At 35.6% G+C, this 16,137-nt stretch overlaps 1 protein-coding gene across 1 annotated transcript in view; it reads right to left on the bottom strand.

The window, feature by feature from the left end:
- LOC133859897 (nuclear pore complex protein GP210) overlaps positions 1–16,137 on the bottom strand; it is a 48,630-nt gene that overhangs the window by 7,313 nt on the left and 25,180 nt on the right. The window contains exons 16-34 of the mRNA XM_062295474.1: positions 15,923–15,982; positions 15,776–15,844; positions 15,357–15,509; positions 15,138–15,257; positions 14,727–14,846; positions 14,009–14,164; positions 13,874–13,936; positions 13,594–13,727; positions 11,138–11,549; positions 8,851–8,953; positions 8,643–8,755; positions 8,303–8,374; positions 7,057–7,132; positions 6,077–6,184; positions 5,789–5,930; positions 1,879–1,959; positions 1,572–1,788; positions 880–946; positions 229–320 (exon numbers count right to left, since the gene is read on the bottom strand). Of these exons, the coding sequence (XP_062151458.1) occupies positions 229–320; positions 880–946; positions 1,572–1,788; positions 1,879–1,959; positions 5,789–5,930; positions 6,077–6,184; positions 7,057–7,132; positions 8,303–8,374; positions 8,643–8,755; positions 8,851–8,953; positions 11,138–11,549; positions 13,594–13,727; positions 13,874–13,936; positions 14,009–14,164; positions 14,727–14,846; positions 15,138–15,257; positions 15,357–15,509; positions 15,776–15,844; positions 15,923–15,982 (2,358 nt within the window). The remainder of the gene's footprint in view (positions 1–228; positions 321–879; positions 947–1,571; positions 1,789–1,878; positions 1,960–5,788; positions 5,931–6,076; positions 6,185–7,056; positions 7,133–8,302; positions 8,375–8,642; positions 8,756–8,850; positions 8,954–11,137; positions 11,550–13,593; positions 13,728–13,873; positions 13,937–14,008; positions 14,165–14,726; positions 14,847–15,137; positions 15,258–15,356; positions 15,510–15,775; positions 15,845–15,922; positions 15,983–16,137) is intronic.

The following is a 16,137-nucleotide window of genomic DNA, read 5'->3' as shown; positions in this document are numbered from 1 at the left end:
AATGAGATCTAACACTCAGAATATTTAACTGAAAATATAGAGTAGAATGTAAAGGCAAGGTTCAAATTTAGGACATATGCTCTAACACCAAGTTAAATCATCTTATGTTCCTAAAGTTTAAGCTACTAGGCAATGGTAAATTTAATAATTTAATCAATACTCTCACAACCAGTAAATAATTTTCAAATTAACTTGCATTATAAGTAATCACATTAAATGAAGTCTCACCTCATACTGTGCACGTCCACTGATCCCAGATTCTTCTCTATAGATGGGGCTGATCATCATCAGATCATGCTTGTGCCAGTGGATTTCGACATCTAAAATGAAACAATAACAACCAATGAAGTCAGTGCCGCACTAATTACCATATACCGGTCATTGAAAAACACAAATATTAACGACTTCCATTTTATAGGTTATTGAAATTCATATACATGTATATTAGATTTGTTGAACAAATAATGTGAATGGTGCAAATAGATATGTATGATGCAAACATGTCATTAAGAATAAATAATTATTGAAATACATAAATCATACACAGATTTGCAGTAACAAGAATTGATCTCAACAATAAAGATGGCAAGTAAGGAAAGTCCCCTAAAATCTAACCCAGACTACCCAGTACAAGAGTAAATTAAATTTCTTGAAAAAATAATATGAATGGTGCACAAAAGGGGATACACTCAATAACCCAGCTCATCAGTTGTGATGAGTTTCAAAACTGAAATTTGTAAGTTCAAAATCAACAAACAGTGTTTCATGGAAGAGGGAGAGAATGAAAACCCACCTCCATTAGCAAGTTAGAGCTCACACCATGTTATGAAGACCATGTCTAACACACACACACACACTGCAAAATGTCTACCATTATACCTGTATTCCCCAAGATGGTTATGATTGTCTTGTTAGAGTCTGGTGTCAGATTCAACCGCATCAAATTCTGAAACATTAAGAAATTTGCAATATCATACACTATTAAAATTGAGTTGGTTTAATATTAGGGATAATATTCCAAACCTGTGTGTTTTTTCGTATTTTACGTTTTAGACCTTTAGTTTTTAATTTGGCCAATTTAATACATGAGCTTATGAAGATTTAAATCTAAGACCTCTAGCTATTTCTTCCTCAATTAAATACAAAAAATGACTTAAAAACCCAATTATTATTATTATTTTAAAAAACCAAACAGTGTGGCTTGCGGCCACCTCCTCTATGACCCCCAATTTTATTTTATTTTAATAACTTTTCAATTCTTTAATGGGAAGCAAATAATAGTATTTTCATATCAATCTTTTTATTTATTTGAAAAAAAAAAGAAGAAAAGAAAGAAAGAAGAAGAGGGAAAATGGCTAGAGGCTATATAGTCATGAAGCTATTAGGGGGTAGGGCATCAGTCATCTAAAGTGATTGGATGCTGAATTAAGGTTCCAGTCTCAATTTTTATTCTTCCCAAAGACAATAAGATGTAAGTTATAGCTCGGCTATAGGTGAACCAGGATGCCCCGATAAAAATAAAAAATAAAAATAAAAAGGATGTAAGCTGCTAGAAATGACTATATCATTACCTTGCCCATCTCCAATACCGAAAACCCTCCAATAAAAAGAGCAGATGCAGAGCCAGAGACATAATTAGCTTCTCTCAATGAAGCAATTATGGAAACCGATATATCTGGTCTCATGTCTTTTGACCTGGGTCTAGAGTGTACCAAATGCTCTGGCGAGTAAGGGAAAAAGAGGCAATATGAGCTACCGGTGTCAAGATCCGTCCATGGCTTTGCATACCTTCAAGCCCACAGATAGAAATCAATATTAACTGATGAAAATATTATTCAGTAGATTTGCAGCCAGAAAAGACAAGAATATGAAACATACCCAACAAAAGGAGGGTCCACAATACAGTCATATGGGACTTCCTTCCTGTTTCCAATCGCTCCAAACTTGTCACATGCATTACTTTTGAAGAAAAAGAGAAACAAAGAAAGGCATTAACAAAGTACCGTCATTTATACGCACCCATTTCCAAAAGAATGCTAGCAAAAATGAAAATCAAATCTTTACAACATTATAAAGTACACAACATTATTAATGACAAAGTTGAAAGGTGGTCGAGCCATAAGCATCAAGATAATAATATATTTTCCAAAGCATCTCCAAATTTGCACGTCAATAATCACAAAATAAAAATATAATTTGAGTATTGAACTAACATCATCGATATAAAGTTGTTAAGTTATTTCAAGCAATGAATGAGTCTACTACTAGCATATGCACACACTAATGTCAATTTTCATCAAGAAGCATTGTGGAAATTATTATATTACCACTTGTCCCAAAAGCTTAAACTGATAGAAAATGGTTAATTCAATCATTTAATTTTTATTCGAACACTCATCTCACGCGTGGGCTCAAACTCTTCCTTAATTAGAGAGACTCAACACGTGGAATATTTAACTGAAATTGAGGGTGAACTATGAAGTCAGAATTCGAACTCAGGACCTCTACTCTGATATCAAGATGAAAGATAGAAATGAAGAATTCTTATTATTTCTCAATACCTCAATGATGCATCTAAACTTGTTTATATAAAGAAGCAACACACTCTAATATGAAATTAAAACAAATGAGAACGTGTATGGAAAGGAACTCAAATCATATCAGCTGCATATCTTTAACAGAAATGCAAACTGGAGTTGAGGTGGTATAACCACTTATTTTTTTTTTTTGATAAGTAAAATTTTATAGAAAAGCGTAAGGCGCCCCTATGTACACAGGAAGTATACACAAGAGAGCCAAAGTTGACCCGAAAAAATCCGAACAAAAACCCACGGAAAGCCCCCACGACAAAACCTAGAAACTTGAATAACACCCAAAAGACAACCCACAAAAGAACCCAAGCAACGCACCCAAAAAAACCAAGAAAAACCTAGAAACTGAAGAATCACCAGCGAACAACCCACAAGAACCCCCAAGGCATACAACCCTACGACCTAATGGCCTTGACTTTCCTACACCTCGAAGAAGCTTTAATGTCACCGTAATTGACGGAACTTTGTATATTTCGAAGCTCCCTCTGACTTTCGTGTTTCTTACGCTCTATATTTTGCCTCATATTTCAATGAGCCTCTGTCTCTGTTCCTCAGTCACCCCCGGATACATCTCAGAGATACTCTCCCAAAGCTCTGCCTCCTTTTTCCAAGCCTCCTTCTCCCAATTCTGGTCGCAAACAAAAGGCGGATCCTTCACCTCTGAAGGCTCTGAAACTGCTTATTACTACCCACACAAAATAAGATGCAACTATTAAAGGAAAGGAATTAATTTCTTAGAGGGTGGCTTTCTTTGTTTGGACAGCGACGATAGGGAGATTATTGACCTTGGATAATCTAAGAAAAAAGCAAAGTCATAATAATGGATTGTTGTTGCATGTGTAAGAAGAGTGGAGAATCTATTGATCATTTGTATTGCGAAGTAGCTAGAGACTTGTGGGCTTCGATTTTTCGTCTTTTCGGGATTGAGTGGGTAATGTCCCAATGGGTGGTGGAGTTATTGGCGAGTTGAAGAGGCCAGTTTGGTAGTCATCACAACTTAAGAAGCCTGGAGGATGGCCCCCCTTTGTGTGATGTGGTGCATCTGAAGAGAATGCAACTCTCGAAACTTTGGAAAATGTGTGAGAACAGTGGCAGAGTAAAAAGATTTTATCTTCAAAACCCTTTATGGGTGGATGATTGCTACACATAGGTCTCATTTTTCTAATTTTCTGGAATTTTTGAATTTGTGTTCTTTCTCCTCCCCCTAAGCAGGTGTCTCTCTTGTATACTCCATGTATACTTGAATTGCTTCCTTTGAGCTTTCTTATAAGATTTAATTACTTATAAAAAAATAAAAATAAAAATGAATAAATTTCACAAATTACTTGCAAAATACTATCTTTTACATTAAAGTACATCTGCCACATTTTCAAAATTGTTTTTAGGTCATAGAAAGATGCATATGATGGCACAAAAAATGCATCACTTTTGGCAACAGATATGTATTGGTCCTACATACATGTACACATAATAGATTTCAGATTTCTTTCTTTCTTTTTTTCATTAATGTAATAGCCACTACAAGGGAGTGTGTGTGAGAGATTAACCCACTCTTTTCTCTTTCTTTCTTTCTTCTTTTTTTTTTTAATAATATTTTATTAAAATACGCAAATTCCTCATACCCAAAGTGTATACAAGAGAACTAAAGCTCTAACTACTACTTCAATTTAGAAAACAAATCAGATCTATCAAATTCCCTGAGGGAAAGTTAGGAACATTAACAATAGCCCAATCTAGAAGAGGTCTCAAAAATGAGGATTTAAGAAGAAGCACATTGGTCTCGCTATCCACAAAGAGCTAATGATTTCTTTCTCCCCAAATGCTCCACATTAAAGAGGCGGGAATAACTTTCTAGATAGTTTCTCTAGGATGTTCTCGCCCAAAAAATTTCCAACAATGGTGAAGTAGAAGAATGTTACCAGGCATGGCCCAAGAGACCCCAAAACTGTTAAGAACTAAGTGCCAGATGTCAGCGGCATACGCACAATCAAGGAGAAGATGATTAATAGTTTACTCATCCTTCTTACAAAGGCAACACCGGTTAATAAACTAGAACCCTCGCCTTTTAAGATTGTCCATCGTGAGGATTCTACCCAAAGTTGTTGCCCATAAGAAGAAAGCAATGTGAGGAGGGGTCTTCACCTTCCAAATGCTTTTCCAAGGGAATGAACTATGCTCGCCTGAATGTAACATAGTATAGTTAACTCTTAACTGCAAAACCATGGCAGCTTGCGTCCATACATGCTATCCATTACTCCAAGAAGGGAATTCACAGAGTATAAAAGAGAAAGAAAAGAATCTAGAGATTCACTTTCCCAATCATGAGCATCTCGAATGAAGCTAAGATTCCAAAGGCTGTGGGAATTGGAGCGATCCAGTGATTAAACCCAGACTCTAATCTTATTTAACTTACTCCCATGAGTTGACAAGGCATTAGTTTTTTCATCAAGCATAATGAAGCATTACTTGCTTTGCAAATTTTCAGAAGTCACAACAGGTTTACTGAGGGAGGAAAAATGAAAAAGAAAAGAAATTCATAGTGGGTTCTAATTGGGTGCCTGAAGTACCGAACCCTGATCACAGGAAGAATTATATTTCTTTATGTGTTCAAAACCTAAACATATCATAATATTGGTCTTCCCAAGTACTTTAAATTTTATTTGAACTATGTTAATATAATACATCAACCAGAGTTTCACGAAGTAAACTTGTGCAGCATCAACCCAGGTTCCACAAAGCCATCACTAAAGGTTTTTTATATTTCATCTCCATTGGCATAGGACTGGCTTATTTACAAACCATGACTTGCGGGACATTGTCTACTATTGAAATTGGCATGTTGGATACCTGAGGACATGAAATTTAAGTCCACCAGTATCCCACATGCATTCTGATATTTGTAAAAGCACCTTCATTTACCTATTAAATGAGGAGAATTATAAGGGTACTAAGAATTTCTAAATTTTGTCTAGAAACATAAGAAATTTTTATTTTCCTGATGGTTTTTACCAAGTATTATTCTTCTCCAAGCAAACGGAAAACTCAAAAGACACACACACACACACATATAAGTCAACATTATAGATCTACTAAGACACCTATATAGCCGTGACTATGTATGTGTCTCAATTATTGGTCCAATATCCCATTCCCATATCAAAGCACAGGGGTAGTCATCCACAACTCAGTTTACAAACCTGAACTTCACAGAGAAGTTATATCCTTTTGTGGGGAAAGGAACATTTGTCAGCATCTCTTTTGGAGCATCCACAGAAATAATAACACCCGTCAGCACTGTACCCGTAGTTCGCAGTTCCAAACTTGAACCCTTGAAAATAACTGTTCACAGGTAACAAGTTCCCACAGTGAAAAAGGCTACCATCATTTATTCAGCGGAACTCATAGAAGCATAGAGAGAAGATATCTCACATTAAATTAGTTGGGACCAGCAGCTTCAACAAAGTTAAAAGGTTTTTATTCATTACCTTGGGTTGAACCTTCCCCAACTGCTTCAGCTATTCCAGATAGCGTGTCCACAGATATAATACTTGCATTAGCAGTAAACCACCGGCCAGAAACTTGATCATTTAAACCTACCATATTAAATGCAGTAATATTAAACTAAACAATGCAACATTAACTGCTAGAAAAAAAGAAAGAAAGATTAGAAGGAAAGGTTACTTTGTGCTCAAAGTAAATCCATGGATATTTGGAAACGGATTTCACAAGAGAAAATAAATATATGATTATTTGTCGTCAATACATGAGAAACGCTATGATACAAGAAAATACTAGAATGTCCATTATACTTCATAAAGAAAGCTATGCTAAGAATCTGCATTCATTTCATACAGTATCTGCCACCCTAGGACACAAGTACTCCACCCCTCGAGTAGCACATGCATTTGGCACATATATATTTTCATACAATGAATCTATATCCATAGAACCTAAATATATCCATCCATTCGAGAGAACAATAGATAACATCTCAAATGCATAACAGTATGTGACGAAAAGATGTAGAGAAAAGTCGGGCAGATTTCAAAAGAAATTTGAGTTGAGAACTGTTTATTTATAACTGCTTCCGGTTCCTTATGTGTGCATGTGCTTATACATGGTTTTGTGCAATAGTCCCAGGGGTTTCAAAAGGTTCCCATAGAACATGAACCCAAAAGTCCCAAATTCCAAGCTGCCTGGAGTGGACTGAACAATGTTAAGATAATTAGATAAGGTTCTTGAACATAAACCCAAAGGTCCCATATTCCAAGCATTAATAGTTTAGAGTAAATGACGTTTAAAGTAATAGTATTATCATTTACAGCTATGAAGTGCTTGAAGAAGAATGCTACAGACACTGAAATTGCATATTATTAGCAACTTGACGACAGATCTCACAAGAAGATACAATAACTGTAAATTAGTCGTGAATAATATGAAACAGAAGTATGTTCACCCTGGGTACCTTCTATGCTGAAGTTAAGAAAACCTCCTTTGTGCAGGACTGGGGTTTGAGGGTGTATATGAGCACCAACTGAAATCTGGAGAAATTAACTGATCTTAAACTCCAAATAGGACTAGTGAAAAACAAAAGCGGGAATCAAAGAAGAAAGTAAGAAAGTAAAATGCATATAGGGCTTACTTTTCCATTTTATGATGAGAACCATTATTTGGTTAGTAAATAAGGCTTATTTCTGACATCAGTCTTAGGGAGTTGCTATGAGGATTTACTAGAAACCAATAATTGGTATCCTATGATGATTGACCTAAACAATGTATTAGGTGTGGCTATGCTGCAAACGAGCTGAGCCTCAGGCTCCCATACAAACTCGAGTCAAGCTAATTAACTTGGCCCATGAGGGATCAGCAAAGCTCAGGTCTGGGCTGATCTTAATCTTTTGGTAATGAGCTCGATTTCAGCTCAAGTTATGCTTGGTACATTTAACAGTGATTAACTATATATATGAGTGAGTGGAGGGTCAATGACCAAAAAATATGATTTTTAGGTCATCTTAAGAACTTGATTAATAAAAGAAACTCAAAAATTTCTAGGTATACTCAAAAACATAAAACAATAGCCTGCTAAGTAGAATTACATTTTTATTTTCCAAATCCATCTTAATCAAGCCCATTAAGCTGTGAGGTAAATTATTAAGCCTTAGGCTCAGCTTCTCCAACAAACAAGCATAAAAACAAAACTCAAGCTTGGTTCAGTATTGAATAAGCCAAGCCAAGCCAAGCCAAGCCAAGCCAAGTGCTAGCTGTTCATGAGCAGATGAGTTCATTTACAGCTCTAGGTGTGGCCCATCTAGTTGTAGTCTCAGACCAACTATACATGGGTCATTTATTCAGTAATGGTTGAATAAAAACTGAGATCTCCTTTTATAGTAAAAGTAACAGGCAAAAAATTGTGGAAAGAGAAAATTCGAAATAATAGTCGGCAACATTCCATTTAAGATCTAAAATAACTTTGAATCATAAAGGTAAGCATGCTTGAGTGTTTAAGCATGAAAGAATCAACCCCTTTCCACAGTATTAATACCAAACATATTTTGATGAAAAAAAAAAAAATTCAAGCCCTTTATGAAGTTTTTCTGCAGAGCTTAGCTTTTAAGCATTAGGCAAGAGATGTACGATTTACAGTGGATAGCAATTAATCACTTCTTTAGCACAGACATTCATGGGTTGTTGAAGAAAAGGATAGTACATACCAGCATATAGTCTGACTTCAGCGGTGAACCACTCATTGATACTCGCACAAGAGCTCTACCATGCCGTATTGCCTTCAACAAATATTTGTACCATGAGTTACATTTAAATGATATGGCCAGGAATAAATTCAATTACTAAGATAAGTATTGTCGTTTGTTCATCAATTACTGAAATAAGTATTGTTGTTTGTTCATCCAGATGTGATTTACCAAATGAACAACTTTACATTATTAAAATCAATGAGAAAGAAAACAAAATTGTAAAAGCAATTCCTCTCCAGTAGCTCGCTCCTGGAAGCTTGGACTATTGAAACTTAAAAGTTTATCTAATAGCACATACCTTGAGATGAATATTTCCGTCTTCATAAAGTGTATTGTTTATGGAAACAACATCTTGATAGTTTGTTTCAGCATAAAAGAGAATTGCGTGATATGCTTCATAAAAAGGATTTCCTGGTCGACAGCAAAATCACAAGCAGACTGATTAGGACTTAAATCCAAAAGATATAATTGCCAATTAACATTTAATATCACTGAAACTTTACTACCTAGAGCATCATAGCAGCTTATTGGAAGTTTAAGATCAGCACCAACTGCAAGATTGATCACATGAAAAGGGAACTCCCTTTTTGTTATCCTTATTTGAGCCACCTGGTCAAAATGCAGAGACATTGGGCTATTGAGCTCTGAAATTATAAACAAAGTTGTCAAGGTAGTAGACTCAAGTGCCAATGAGAGTAAGATGAGGGAAAGGTACAAGACACAACCCAAGACATCATACATAATTGCCAAAAGCTAAAAAGTCACTACATTTTCAACAAATAGTATGCACTCTACATGCATGTACCACCTTAAGAAATGATAGCAGATAGCATTAGCTGACACATGTCAATTGCTTTCCTTATGATGTCATAGAAAAGAAATGGTTAGTTACTGCAAATGTTAAAACTGGGCAGGGCCTATCTGTTTGGGTTAAAATTAGTTTTATTTTTTAATTTTTTTAATTTTTATAAGTAAATTTAGTATTATTGAAAGCATAAGGCGCTCCTAAGTACACTGGAAGTATACAAAATGAAACACCAAACTAGGAATAGAAAAATGAACAAGGAAATCAACAAAGATTTCCAAACTTCAATTTGAATGCACATATTTGACATATTGAATGACACATACACTTCAATTTGATCCAAACTATCAAGGAATTGGAGAACTTCCGTACATATAACACTGCAATGCAAATGGAGCCTTGTTCTCACATTCTGTGCTAGAATTTTTTTTTATTTTTATTTTTTTATAATTAAATGATTAAATTTAATCTTTCTTATCAGTTTTAAGTTTTTGAGATAAGTGGTGATTTAACATAATATCAGAGTAAAGGTCCTGAGTTTGAGCCTTGTCTCTATCATTCACCTCTCATTTGTATTAAATATTCCACATGAGGCTTTGTAGAGCTTGGTGTTAGAGACTAAATATGACAGCTTAAGGGGAGAATGGTGTTCCAAGGAGGTAATAGGGCCATTTGGAGTGCGCATCTGGAAATATATGAGGGGGTGGGAAACTTTCTCAAATTTATTAGATTTTTGAGGTGGGTGATGAGTCTAAGGTCAGTTTTTGGCATGACGTGTAGTGTGAGGAACAATCATTGAAGATATCTTATTCGGATATGTTTAGTATTGCACGTTGTAAGGACGTGTGGGTAGCGGATCCCACGCAGCTCCAAAATGGAAGTATTAATTGGAATATAATTTTTACTAGACCTTTATAGGATTGGGAGGTGGAGTCGGTTCCTCTTTCTTTGAGTAAGGCAAGGAGATGTGGATAGAATTTGTTGGATCCCTTCTAAGAGGCACAAGTTTGAAATGAAGTCGTTTTATAGTGTTAACCATATATATGGGTTCCTTGTTTCCTTGGAAGTGTATTTGGAGAGTTGAGGCACCTTCGAGAGTGATATTCTTTGTGTGGACGGAGGCATTAGGAAAAATATTGACGTTGGATAATCTGAAGAAGCGGAACATCATTGTGGGATTGGTGTTATATGTGCAAGAAGAGTGGGGAGTCTATCGATCACCTTCTTCATTGTGAAGTAGCAAGAGATTTATGGAGCTCACTATTTAATTTGTTTGGTTAATTGGGTTAAGCCTAAAAGGGTGAGAGAGTTGTTGATGAGTTGAGGAGATCAAGTGGGGCCTCGTGACATTTTAGAAATGTGGAGGTTGGCTCCTTTATGTTAAATGTTGTGTATTTGAAGAGAGCATAATGCACGAAGCTTTGAAGATAGAATAACTTCGGTGGTAGAGTTGAAAAAGATTATATTCAACTCCCTTTACACATGGATAGCAACTCATAATAGTTTTTTTTTCTTCTTCTAGTTTTTCTCTTATATACTTCCCATTTACCAGAATTGTGCCCTTATACGCTTATCAATGAGATCCAATATATATATATATATATATATATATATATATATATATATATATATATATATATATATATAAGGAAAGGGAGGGGAAGGAAGAGTTTAAGTCCACACGTAAGGGAAAATGTTATAATATCAATTAAATGACTAAATTTACCCTTTCTTATCAGGTCAAGATTTTGGGATAAATGGTGATTTAACACTATGATGTGGAGGTTAGACAAATCAAACACTTGAGACACAAACATGGACCCCACACTCATACCAGAATCATGGAACATTTTTCTTTTTTCCCTCTTATGCAAGAGGAGCCCATGCAAATTAGGTATCAACAACACAGATATGGAGAAACATATTTGAAGTAATATAGCCTACATCCAGCACCAATAATCAGCCCTACATAAATCAAATATTCATACCTCAGCAACCCGGACACAAGATGCAATCTCAATTCTTCCTGTTGTGCGATCTTTTGCCTGAATGCATGCAAGATTGTTGCTGTCTGTTGTCTTTATCCTAGCCCCATGAATGGAAATTGAATCTTTCTGCAGAGGCTCCTTTTCACCACAATATCTTAATAGAGAATATACAATAGTTCCCTTCAGACTCTGACTATCCCATTGGCCATATGATTCTGAAGATGAAGGCAATAGATTTGTTGTAGTATAATGGGGAGGAAGAACCCAGGTTATCGGAACTCCAAGAGCAAGAGGGAGATCAGGCACCACCAATAATGATACAGATGCACTATAGAACCTTGACCCTGAATTAGAACCAGGAGATATAAAATCACATGAGAATGTGACATTGACGTTTGTCCTGCCTGCAGATCTGGAATAGAGTAATAATGGCATATTAGAAAAACTTTAGGTAATTAAGATTTGTCTTAGAATAGACAGAAAGCAGATGTAGCCACACCACAAGAGGTTAAGATGAGAAGATATTAGAAGCACAAACAATCATTAGCACATTACGGTTATAAAACCAGAAATTACAAAATCTTCGTAAGTAATATTTACTGGAGACTGCCAACTGAAAATAAGGTTACAAGCAAGTGCCTAAATCTAGTCATGAAAAGAAAAGCTGAGGAACCTCTTTTGGCTTCAAAACTTCTGCCAAAACAGCACAGCTCCATAAATCTCTCAGCCCTCTGTTGTTAACACAGCAAAATTACGGCCCCAAATTTTCCTAGATCTAGCAATTCTTTTCACAAGTCCTAGATTGCAACAAGAAGAATGAAAAAACAAACAACAAGACTGCAATTAGGCTCAAATGTATCTGGTAGTTAGAATAGGTACTGACATTCCTTCTGGTGGGTACTGATCACCATCAGCCAGCTGCATACATCACTACCACACTACACTGCTGGTGTCAGTAACCAGCTGGAAACTGAATCTTCCATAATCCAAAGACATACCAAGTAGTTCGACTAAAATGTTTTTCCAAAGAAAAATGATTAAACAGACATATATGGAGAAGAAAGTAATTGCCTGAAAGCACTCTGTTCTCTCCTTCCATCTGTTAATGTTTCTTAAAGGAGAAAAAAGCAATACACGTATCTCAACAATAATAACAAAGATCCAGAGAAACATTACTCCAACACAAACGCCTACCAGTCCTTGAGGATTGCAGTTGAAGACTTCGATATGATGCCTAGAATGAAACCACAGTACAAAAAATTCCCCTTATTTAAACTCTCTGCACTCCCAAAAGAATTTCCTTTGACAATCAATTTACCATCCACCCTCAAGATAAGCTTCATGAAACAAGGAGCCTAAGAGAATCCCATGAAATGGAACTATAAGCCAGGCGTAAAAAAGAATTCCTAAAATAACAAAAATGATGCTTCTTAGTGAAGGAAAAGTGGTTAATACACAAATTGTACAGATGGCATAAGTTTTGGGTCAGTTATTGGTGAACCCAAAACATTTTCATATGATTTCAGATAGTTAAGATGACACAAGATATATTTACCCAAACAAAAAAAAGATTGCATGAGAAATTAATCAAATGCAATCATCCTTTTAATGTGATAAATCACCAATTGTCCCAAAGGTTTAAGTTGATAGGAAATAATGAATTTAATCATTTAATTAAAAACTAATACTCCCCCTCACGAATGGACTTAAACTCTCCCATAACAAGTGAGACTCTAACACATGAAATATTTAGTTGAAATGAAAAGTAAATTATAAAGCCTATTGTTTCTTCTCCACTGCAACGTGGCTTCTGTCTTGTGGAATTCTCTCTTCAGCCGTTTCGGGATGTCTTGGGTTATGCCTAGACAGGTTATTGACTTGCTTGCATGTTGGTGGTCATCTGGTAGATCAAGGAGTGTTGCTGTTTGGAAAATGACGCCTATTTTGTATCTTTTGGTGCTTAGGGTGGGAAAGAAACAATAGGAGTTTTGAAGACTTGGAAAGATCCTTAGAAGAGATCATTTCTTTGCTCTATCACTCTTTGTATTGTTGGACTTCGGCTTATGTCCATCCTTTTGTATATTTCTTTTTCTGACTTCTTCACTCGCTTTTCTATTTCTAGATAGGTGTTTTCCCCGTATACTACTAGTGTACTATGGGGCGCCTTATGCTTTTTATATAAAATTGATTTCTTATCTATCAAAAAATTATAGAGCCAAGGTTCGAACTCAAAACCATTATTTTGATACCATGTTGAATCATCAATTATTCTAAAAGCTTAACCTTATAGGAAATGGTAAATTTAATCATTTAATTAATATTCAAAGAAGATGAAATATGTTAATTCACGGTTCAAGAACAATTGCTTTGTCAGTTCAATGCAAACATTTTCAGCATAAATTATGACGCATAACATGGAGAACACAAAATCCATTGTTGTAGAAACTCTAGTTTACCTTCCATACAAAACCTTGATAAAACCAAGCTCTTTCTCATCCAAATAACTAGTGACTTGAACTTCTTTTGAACTAGCTAGTGGAGATTCATACTTCTCACCATGTAAATGCTCTGACAAGTGGAAACTTAACACCTAAGCAGGTAAAAGAAAAAAGAAAAAAAAAAGAAAAGAAATAGTCATTCCTCCCAAACAATGAATACACAATATCACTGATAAACACAGCTAAATGACCAGGTGGAAAATTCACAAGGAGTAGTTAAACACAGAACTTATCCAACCTTTTCATCTTCTACAGTCCACTGATAATTTTTGCAGAGCTCATAAAAAGAAAACAAATCCCCCTGATAACACACAGAAGTCAATCAGTATTCTTATAAGAGAAAGGTCAATTATTGTTGGTTTTCAATTCTTACCTCAGGACACACAGGATATATTGGCATCTCACGGCCAATACCAAGCTGTTCACTTTGTACGTTCAAAATCATTACAGAAGGAATTCCTACTTTAACACTGCCATATGCTTGACAAATCACAGTATCTCCTTTGCCAAAAAATGTGGCAAGAACAGTCTGCTCATAGCAACAAATGCACTGGATTAGAGGAATGCATTACATCTGCACTATATGCAGTAGAGACGTAAATAAGATATACTAAGGAAAAAATATATATACCTATAAAAAATAAAAAAAATTAAAATTAAATTAAAATTAAAATTAAAATTAAAAAAAAAAAAAAAAAAAAAAAGAATAAATTTGTACAGGCAACATCTTCCAGTCTTGATTAGATAAAGCCAATGGTGAATAGGTTCAGGAGGAACAGAACCACCCCTCCTGAGACCCTCATTTATAAGGGTGACCCTGTTTACTACTAGTATAATTTTCAAAATATGTTCATCTGGCTTCATAATAACCCAAAAACATTTATCCATTTATGAGAAACCAGATCCATGCCCTGAATATGCAGCTGACTGCAAATTATAGGATCTGTTTCTTTAAGAAAATCAAATGTCTCACCGCTAAAAGAAACTTTAAAATCTAGAACAGTAATAAACACTAGTGTTACGTAATCAAGGCAAAAAAGTAGCTAAACAAAATACTTGACAGTAAGCATTGGCAGGGCATCATATCTTACAATATTGCCGGGTGAATTTGCAGACAATCGTCCCGAAGATCTCTGAATTGTTGCAATCCCATCATCCATACTAGCATACTCGACATGTACACCGATGGTTGGACCTCCTTCAACCGTAAGCTAAGCATATAAAAATAGAATGTCCTCAAACCAAAAAGAAATGTAAAAACAGCAATGCACACAAATACACACACACAAATACATAGAAAATACACATGATAGTGTCTGCGTGTGTAGAAGGTGTAAGCTAATAAAGGACTTCCAAAGTCAATGGAGAAGGCAGAATGATGACATCTTAGCATCCACCGTATCAACTAATGAATTTCTATTTATCTTAGCATTTCCAACAAAAGCTTACATCCAATAAGAACAAGGAATAAGCAAGCAAATAGTAGTATTTCCAGAGCATACCACATATGATGCACCTGGTGCCAGGAAAATATCAGGAGGGTGAATTGTCGGTGGTGCATAAACTTCTATCTTTATGGGTTGACTCAAAACTTCATGTCCAGATTGCTGAGAAGCACTGACCTGTTATCAAGTATTATATTTAAACTCGCATAGCCCCAAATTCTCGACAGAGAAATCTGACAATGAGCACTAATTCACATAGATCAACAGTGAACTTACATAAAGAGTTGTAATCCCAAGATGTGCACCCATAATTTTAAAATTTGGCGCGTTCACTTTCACATATCCATCACGAGGACTTGACGTGTCATCGATGTCTATGAGCTCAATTATATGCTCCTCAATATGCACATGAATATTCATGTAAGCAAACTGCATCACAAGTTCCCAATCACTGAGGTTATTATCTAGAACAGATAAGAAAAACCATGACTCACACACAAACAAAACCTTTTTGAGGATGGAAAGGATCAAGGTCAAGAATATCGATAAAACAACAGGCTCTATTTTCCACAAGCAAATCACTGCAACTTTCTAGTAGATGTGTCCCGCTAAATTCAGTTTAAAAGGGTTTGGAGTAAAAGAAAATTTGAAATACATAGGTCCCCTGAAAGAGAGTGAAAAAAAGACATTCAAACCTGAGAAGAGTCAAAAGTACTTCCGTCATTAATCCCAGCCATTATGTTGATAGTTTGAGAGCTTCCTTCCTGAAAATATCAAGATAGCTTGTAATCAATGCCTGCAGCCCAGCTTATAAGAAAAATACATCAACAGGAAAGACGAACCATAAGGCTTATCTCCTCTTGTGACGTAATCTTAATCCAGTCAATATCAGCAACTTGAACCTGCAAAACATATATACATATCCATGGAAACCACACACAAGTGGATCAGGAATTTGAACATGGAAGATGAAGGCTATCATAACCAGTATAAACAATAACAGAAAGAGGAGAAAAACAACAGCTCACAACACCCTTGTGGTTTGCCCGTAAATCAC

Source organism: Alnus glutinosa, chromosome 2 (genome assembly GCF_958979055.1).
Source record: "Alnus glutinosa chromosome 2, dhAlnGlut1.1, whole genome shotgun sequence".
Taxonomy (NCBI): domain Eukaryota; kingdom Viridiplantae; phylum Streptophyta; class Magnoliopsida; order Fagales; family Betulaceae; genus Alnus; species Alnus glutinosa.
Note: the sequence above shows the minus strand (reverse complement) of the source record. Positions and strands in the feature narration are given on the sequence as shown.